The sequence below is a fragment of the Podarcis gaigeae genome (genome assembly GCF_964106915.1).
Source record: "Podarcis gaigeae genome assembly, chromosome: 5".
NCBI classification, from domain to species: domain Eukaryota; kingdom Metazoa; phylum Chordata; class Lepidosauria; order Squamata; family Lacertidae; genus Podarcis; species Podarcis gaigeae.
The window spans coordinates 92514362-92523047 of NC_139681.1; the positions used below are offsets into that span (position 1 = coordinate 92514362).

Consider the following 8686-nt stretch of genomic DNA (forward strand, 5'->3'; position numbering starts at 1 on the left):
GTGTCTCAGTTGCACATTCACCAGAGATTGAGAGACAGGGAGGAATAGTGGCAACCACATGCACAAGTCCAACTGTGTAATAATAATAATGATGATGATGTGCATACCGCCCTATACCCACAGTAGAAAGCCTGGAGGCTTAGGCAAACACCCAAAAGGGACGTGGGTGGCGCTATGGTCTAAACCACTGAGCCTAGGGCTTGCCGATCAGAAGGTCGGCGGTTCAAATCCCCGTGGCGGGGTGAGCTCCCGTTGCTCGGTCCCTGCTCCTGCCAACCTAGCAGTTCGAAAGCACGTCAAAGTGCAAGTAGATAAATAGATACCGCTCCGGCGGGAAGGTAAACGGTGTTTCCATGCACTGCTCTGGTTCGCCAGAAGCGGCTTAGTCATGCTGGCCACATGATCCAGAAGCTGTACGCCGGCTCCCTCGGCCAATAAAGTGAGATGAGCGCCGCAACCCCAGAGTTGGTCATAACTGGACCTAATGGTCAGGGGTCCCTTTAGGCAAACATCTAGGGCATGAATGGGGAGTTGTCAAGGACAGTTCTTCTTATGCTCTCTACTCATATCTTTGGAGAAGAAGGGGGTGGTGGTGGTGCAAAAATGTTCTGCTTCTGGGTTTGCCAAACTTGAGTCTCCAGCTGTATTTGGACTGCAACTCCCATCATCCCTAGCTAACCCTTTCAACATCTATATGCAGCCGCTGGGAGAGATCATCAGGGGGTTTGGGCTGGGTGTTCATCAGTATGCGGATGATACTCAGCTCTACCTCTCTTTCAAATCAGAACCAGTGAAGGCGGTGAAGGTCCTGTGTGAGTGCCTGGAGGTGGTTGGAGGTTGGATGGAGGCTAACAGATTGAGCTTGAATCCTGACAAGACAGAATACAAGTGCTATTCTTGGGGGACAGGAGGCGGGCAGGTGTGGAGGATTCCCTGGTCCTGAATGGGGTATCTGTGCCCCTGAAGGACCAGGTGCGCAGCCTGGGAGTCATTTTGGACTCACAGCTGTCCATGGAGGCACAGGTCAAATCTGTGTCCAGGGCAGCTGTTTACCAGCTCCATCTGGTATGCAGGCTGAGACCCTATCTGCCTGCGGACTGCCTTGCCAGAGTGGTACATGCTCTGGTTATCTCCCGCTTGGACTACTGCAATGGGCTCTGCGTGGGGCTACCTTTGAAGGTGACCCGGAAACTACAACTAATCCAGAACGCGGCAGCTAGACTGGTGACTGGGAGCGGCCGCCAAGACCACATAACACCGGTCTTAAAAGACCTACATTGGCTCCCAGTACGTTTCCGAGCACAATTCAAAGTATTGGTGCTGGCTGACCTTTAAAGCCCTAAACGGACTCGGTCCTGTATACCTGAAGGAGCGTCTCCACCCCCATCGTTCCACCCGGACACTGAGGTCCAGCTCCGAGGGCCTTCTGGCGGTTCCCTCACTGCGAGAAGCCAAGTTACAGGGAACCAGGCAGAGGGCCTTCTCGGTAGTGGCGCCCTCCCTGTGGAACGCCCTCCCACCAGATGTCAAAGAGAACAACTACGAGACTTTTAGAAGACATCTGAAGGCAGCCCTGTTCAGGGAAGCTTTTATTGTTTTATGTATTAGAGTATTTTAATATTTTTTTTGGAAGCCGCCCAGAGTGGCTGGGGAGGCCCAGCCAGATGGGTGGGGTACCAAAAAAATAAAATAAATAAAAATCAGCACCAAGTGAAGGAATACTCACGGCCGTTTCACGTGGGAGGAGTTCGCAATTGGAGATGTCGGGGACACCCTTGCCTTTGGTGCAAGATGTCTCCTGGATCGTATATTCTACTGAGTTTGAAGGCCCAATAACCCACTGTGCAAAAGGGCAGAGGCAACGGGTTAGAGCAGTTTGTGTCGTCTGAATGAAGTGCAAGCAAGATAGAAGACAACAGCCCTCTCACATTCCTGTTGGCCCTCCACCTCGCTCCCCAGCAACTGGTGCAATTAATAATAATAATAATAATTTTTATTTATTTATACCCCGCCCTCCCCAGCCAGGGCCGGGCTCAGGGCAGCTAACACCAAATATGAATTACAATAAAATTACAATAAAATGTAATAGAAACATCATCATCAACAACAAACAAACAAACAAACAAACAAACAAACAAACAAACAGTTAATTAAAATACAGCTTAAAATGCAGCCTCATTTTAGTAGTAGCCCATAAATCAAGGCCATAAAGGGAGGAAACATCAGATATTCACCCGAGCCAGCTATCCATGCTGGTCCTACATGGGCCAGCAAAAAAGCCAAGGGAAAATTTATATACCAAATCCCATATAAGGGGTCAGAGTGAGTCTAAGCCAAAGGCCAGGCGGAACAGCTTCGTCTTGCAGGCCCTGCGGAAAGATGTCAAATCCTGCAGGGCTCCAGTCTCTTGTGACAGAGCATTCCACCAAGTCGGGGCCAGGGCTGAAAAGGCCCTGGCCCTAGTTGAAACCAATCTGACCTCCTTGAGGTTTGGGACCTCCAAAGTGTTGTTATTTATGGACCTTAAGGTCCTCCGCGGGGCACACCAGGAGAGTGCTACTTTTATATCCAACTTTTTCTCCAAGGAACTGAAGCTTCTTCTCCCCCTCTTCATTTTAACCTTACGACAACCCTGTGAGGTAGGTTAGACTGAGAGAAGGTGACCCTGTGAGCTTCGTGGATGAGTGGGGCTTTGAACCCTGGTCTCCTAAGTCCCAACCATGCCATCATGCTGGTATTAGAAAGTATTGTACCCCCAAACATGGAATTTCCAGTTATTTGTGGCTTATAGATATCAAGAAGGCCTCTAGGTAACGAAGTCAACTATCCTGTGACAAATGGGGGCGTGCGTGATGGAGAAAATTTCCCCTCTAAATGGCTGCAGTCTTCCAGGTGTTTGTTAGACTCCAACTCCCAGCGAGATCCATAAGGCCACAGGTTCCCTGCTCCTGCTTTCAAGGATGTCCAGTCGCAAACTTACCTGTGACCGTGCTTTGGTGACGTTGAGGAGGGCAAAATAATGAGCATGGTTGTTTTCTAAGTTGAATTTGTCAAGGCTCTCTGCCGCCGCCTCCTGGAACCTGGCTTCAGTTGGGTCCCCGGGAACTGGGCAGTCAGGACAAACTTTTGCGATAGCCCTTGATGAAACTATTTAGAAAACAAACAAGCATAGTTGGACTTGCACAGCTAAATGTTCCTTTACACAGGCCAGTAAATTACTGGGCAAGCAGAAGTCGCAAAAGGCCTTTGCTTCTTAATCTTGTTAAATAAAGTCACGTCTTTGGTTTGCTCGTGGACCTTCAGTTTTATCGAGCATCCTTTCTGGTTTGTTACTTCCTATGTGTTACAATGGGGACGCGGGTGGCGCTGTGGGTTAAACCACAGAACCTAGGATTTGCCAATCAGAAGGTTGGCGGTTTGAATCCCCGCGACGGGGTGAGCTCCCGTTGCTCGGTCCCTGCTTCTGCCAACCTAGCAGTTCAAAAGCACATAAAAGTGCAAGTAGATAAATAGGTACCACTCTGGCGGGAAGGTAGACGGCGTTTCCATGCGCTGCTCTGGTTCCCCAGAAGCGGCTTAGTCATGCTGGCCACATGACCCGGAAGCTGTGCGTCGGCTCCCTCAGCCAATAAAGCGAGATGAGCGCTGCAACCCCGGAGTCGGTCAAGACAGGACCAAATGGTCAGGGGTCCCTTTACCTTTACCTTATGAATTTCCTTACAAACGTTAATTCAAGCAAATGTATAGAAATACATACGTGGGCGTAAAACGCAGTCGTAGGAAGACAGCTGAGAAACGTTCCCGTGGTTATCAGCGTAAACTGTTACTTTGCACTGCCCATAGACCTGGAGCAACAGAAAGGTAAGCGATGTTTGTAGAACTGATTTGTTTTGCCAAACCAGAAACCTTCACCTTTTGCAGACCAAGGAGCCAGCTTAGCCCCCAACTTGCAATGCAGAATCACTCCCCCCTTGCAAAATCTGATATTATTTTTATAATATAATATTATAATATACTTATTTTTAATCTGAGTATCTGAAGAAGTGTGCATGCACATGAAAGCTTATACCTAGAACAAACTTAGTTGGTCTCAAAGGTGCTACTGGACATTTTTAATTTTTTTGTTTTTGTTTATTTGGACTGATATTATTTGTTATTACTTCTCTCTAGCTCTCCATGCATGCAAGTTTTTGTTTTTTTGTTTGTGTTTTGCAGTTTCCACTCAGTTTCACTGGCCTCAAAATGACAGTCTGTATTCCCTCCCCAATTTAGTCTGGATTTGCCCTTTCCCAGAAGTCACCAGTAAATTAAAACAACAACACTTCTGTGGCCAATGACCAATATATGATATTTCAGTGGCCTGTTTGCAAATTAAGCCCTCGCCTGGCAGTACTCTCTGGGCAGAATGATATATTATACCTCCCTCCCCAATGGGGCTAATCCAAAAAAGCAGGATCCTGCCCCCTTCCCACAGTCCCATATCATCTCACCACACTCTATACTGCCACTGACATCTGCTTCCCTCACTAGAATTTTCTGTGTACTTGGTGAAGGCTTTGGGGGAGAGAAAGGGAACCGTGCAGACATGTGCAGAAGGTGGGTGATGTGAACCCCTTAACCTTTCTCGTGAAGCAATTCAAATCTGAAATACACTATATTCGGGTCGCACCTGGAGATATCACCAGAGCCCGACTTCGCAAAGCTCTTCCAGATAATTGTACAAAGTCATTTTCTTTTTAAAACCAGACTTGTTGCTAGGGCATAGGTTTTCAACCTTTTTTTGAGCCCATGGCTCCCTTGACCAACTACATTCTTTCTGCGGCACCCTGTGCGGCTCAGGACCCCAGTTATTTCACTCCTTGCCTGCAGAGCTGGCAGCCCCTCACCCCTTTTTTGAACTCGCTCGCTTGTGGAGGGTTCCTGCAGCCTCCTCTCTTCTCTTTTCCCCTTTGGAGTCCTCTGAGCAGCCGCCGCCACTGCCCCAAAGAGAGGTGCCTCCTCACGCCACCCCACAGAGGCCTGGAAAGAGGATGCCCCCAGCCTTAACCACCTGACAGAGACTGGCCAAAGGTGATTGTGAGGCCAGAACCTTACTCCGAGGCCACATCAACTCCTGGAAACCAGAACCTCCTGGCCAGCCCCAGAGGCACCGTTCTCTTGTGGAGCTTGTAGCCAGGGCTGCAGCAACAAACAGCTGTGCAAGCCTTTGGGAGGCAGAGACACAAGAATTCATCAGAGGAGGGAGGGAAGGAAAGAAGGACAGAGGCCCCTAGGGTGCCACGGCATACTGGTTGAAAACCGCTGCTCTAGGGTGACAGCGAAATTTCATCCACTTTAATTGCACAGTGGGTGGTGCTGTGGGTTAAACCACAGAGCCTAGGGCTTGCCGATCAGAAGCTCGGTGGTTCGAATCCCCACAACAGAGTGAGCTCCCGTTGCTCGGTCCCTGCTCCTGCCAACCTAGCAGTTCAAAAGCACGTCAAAGTGCAAGTAGATAAATAGGTACCACTCTGGCAGGAAGGTAAACGGCGTTTCCGTGTGCTGTTCTGGTTCACCAGAAGCGGCTTAGTTATGCTGGCCACATGACTCAGAAGTTGTATGCCGGCTCCTTCGGCCAGTAAAGCGAGAGGAGCACACAATTCCAGAGTAATCTGCAACTGGACCTAATGGTCAGGGATCCCTTTACCTTTACCTTTTAAAGTTTCCTAGTATGCACTTGAATTCCTCCCACCAAATAGTGGCCGTCTGGAGGCATTCCTAGCTTAAAAACAAAACTTAGCGTGTTCAGTCCTTTTCTGAACTTGGCAGATCAAATACTTACTGTCTCATGGGCGCTTCTGAAACTGCAATCCTTTGCCTGTTTTCTGCTGAGAACGTGGCACACGGTTTCCAGCACATCCAAGGTGAGAAAATACTTAGAGACTTCAGGCTCCTATAGAAGACGAAAGACGATAAGAAGACGAAACCCTTTGCAGCACAAGACAGAGCAGAATTTGAAAAGGCAAGCCTGGCTGGCTGCCTTTCACACAAAACAATTTCTGTAGAACTAAGTAAATTTAACATTGATGTCAACAAAGTTATTCCATGTAAGTTTTGACTACAGCCTTAGACTTTCGATCTCCTGGGATTTCAAGGATACAAAGATCCAAAATGCCTCCTTTTGCAACCATTTATTCAAACAGCTGCTTCTTTTGCAACCACTTATTTGAAACCTTTAAAGAAAAGGGTCTCACAACTAAACTAGAAAGTCCCCCCCCCCAATAAATAATGGCTCATGTGTATCTGAAGAAGTGTGCATGCACACGAAAGCTCATACCAAGAACTGACTTAGTTGGTCTTTAAGGTGCTACTGGAAGGAATTTTTTTTGTCTTAGAGTTATGTTTTGGTGTTCTAAAAATGCATGCAGCCAGGTCCTCTTTTCTGAGAGCATATGCTAATCTCTGTGCTGGTGGTCAACAAAGAAGGTTTAAAGACTCTCTCAAGGCAAACTTTTTAAAAATGTAGTATAAATACCAACAACTGGGAAACACTGGCCTGTGAGTGCTACAATTGGAGAACAGCTTTGAAGACGCTCAAACTCAGGACGAAAGGGAGAAAGGTGCTAAGAGAAACCTTCACCACGATCAACTCCCATCCGGAAACCAATGTCCCCACTGTGGAAGGATGTGTGGATCCAGAAGTGGCCTCCACAGTCACTTACAGACCCACTGTTAAAACTGTGTTTATGGAAGACAATCTTACTTGGTTACAAGCGATCGCCAAAGAAGAAGATATGATAATAGCACCCAGGACTATTCCATCCGCCCCAACACTTGCTTATTCCTCTGCCTCAGTTTCTCCTCTTTTAAAATGGAGCAATTCTCAGCTAGAATTCAGTAAATATTATACAGGCTGCAGCTTTCATTCTGTACAACTGAAGCCACGGGGAGGCCAGAGCTGGAAGATGCAGGCAGATCTGGGATGGGCTGGAGCAGAAGTTTTGAAGCAGAGGTTGGTTGGCCATCTGTCTAGCTGAGATTCCTGTATTCTAGGGGCTTGGACTAGATGACCATTGGGATCACTTCCAGCTCTGCAATTCTACAATTCCAACATCAGGAGGGCAACATGTTAGCTACTCCTGGTTTGGAGTGACCACTCAATAGATAGGACAATGGCTCCCCCTTATCTCTCCCTCTTTTATCTGATGTTTTGGAAGGTGGTTGTCCCCGACTGCAGTGTAGCGAGCAAAGTCAGGGTAGCTGCTTACCTGCGGAAGTTGCCGGGCATCAAAGATTCGCTGAAGACCAAGCACGTACCCCGTTTTTTCATGGGAATTGATCCAGTCTAGGGCCTGAGCTGCAGCTGCTTTGACTACAGAATTATTGCACCCTGGGGAGAGCAGTCCTGTCAGTGGTGGTCTTGGTAGCTGTCCTGGACGAGGTGGAAGACCAGCTAAGGAACACAATACCTGTATCCCGACCAGGAAGGAAATTAAAAGGGCCATTTTGAAAAGGCCTGGGTACCAGGGAGGGAGATTCTGCAGCCCCTCTGGAAGAGCAGGCTTTGCAGTACATTCAGGTTTCTTTATATACTTTTGAGGTAAGTCACTAATATTTGCTCTTCTTCCTCACCGTGGCCAACACCTTTGAACCTGGACATGCAAACTGCAAACAGTGAGTCAATGATTAAAAGGTTGTGTTCACAGGCTGAAAATGTGATTTTCTAACCAGCTCTGGACCTGTGTCCTTGGCTTCAGATTGAAGTCCGCAGAAAACATCTAGCAATAATGGTGCCAAACTAACCACTTGTTATATAAATTCTGGGCAGGGACCGGATACAAGAAGATCTATGGTGCAATCCTTCGCAGGTTTACCGAGAAGCAAGTCACACTGTTTCTGATGAGGATGTTCTGTTACACACCAGAGGCAAGTGTGTTTAGGAGCGCGGCCTGGAAGCGAACTTATTACCTAACCAATGCACACTTTACAAGTGTTGGTGCTGACCTTTAAAGCCCTAAACAGCCTTGGCCAAGTATACCTGAAGGAGTGTCTCCACCCCCATCGTTCAGCCCGTTCAACTAACCATGTTGATGACCTGGTTAGTGGGGTAGAAGTGGAAGGATCATTAGGCGCGAGTGATCATGCTCTTCTGAAGTTTACTATACAGCGGAAAGGAGCAGCCAAGCATACTAGGACTCAATTTCTTGACTTTAAGAAAGCCGACTTCATAAAACTTAGGGAAGTGCTGGGTGAGATCCCATGGACAGTAATACTAAAAGGAAAGGGAGTTCATGATGGCTGGGAGTTTGTTAAGAGGGAGATAGTAAAAGCACAACTTCAGGCAATACCAATGAGACGGAAACATGGAAGGTGCCTAAAGAAGCCAGGGTGGCTATCTAAAGAACTTTTAACTGAGTTAAGATTAAAAAAGGATGTGTACAAAAAATGGAAAAGGGGGGAAACCACCAAAGAGGAATTCAAACAAATAGCCAGCACGTGTAGACACAAAGTCAGAAAAGCTAAAGCACAGAATGAACTCAGGCTTGCTAGAGAGGTTAAAAGCAACAAAAAAGGCTTTTATGGGTATGTTCGTAGCAAAAGGAAGAACAAAGAAACAGTGGGGTCACTCAGAGGAGAAGCTGGTGAAATGCAAACAGGGGACACAGAAAGGGCTGAACTCCTCAATGCCTTCTTTGCCTCAGTCTTC

General features: G+C 47.5%; 1 protein-coding gene across 2 annotated transcripts in view; it reads right to left on the reverse strand.

The window, feature by feature from the left end:
* The window catches only part of FETUB (fetuin B), a 10483-nt gene extending 2912 nt beyond the window's left edge, over positions 1-7571 (reverse strand). Inside the window, exons 1-5 of one of the 2 annotated variants that reach the window (XM_083739933.1) lie at positions 7248-7571; positions 5822-5932; positions 3758-3845; positions 2981-3147; positions 1727-1840 (exon numbers count right to left, since the gene is read on the reverse strand). In XM_083739933.1, the coding sequence (XP_083596059.1) occupies positions 1727-1840; positions 2981-3147; positions 3758-3845; positions 5822-5932; positions 7248-7484 (717 nt within the window). In that variant the 5' untranslated portion in view covers positions 7485-7571. Of the gene's footprint in view, positions 1-1582; positions 1841-2980; positions 3148-3757; positions 3846-5821; positions 5933-7247 lie in introns of those variants that run through there. The other variant, XM_083739932.1, reaches the window with a different exon arrangement.
* Positions 7572-8686: the final 1115 nt, after the last annotated feature.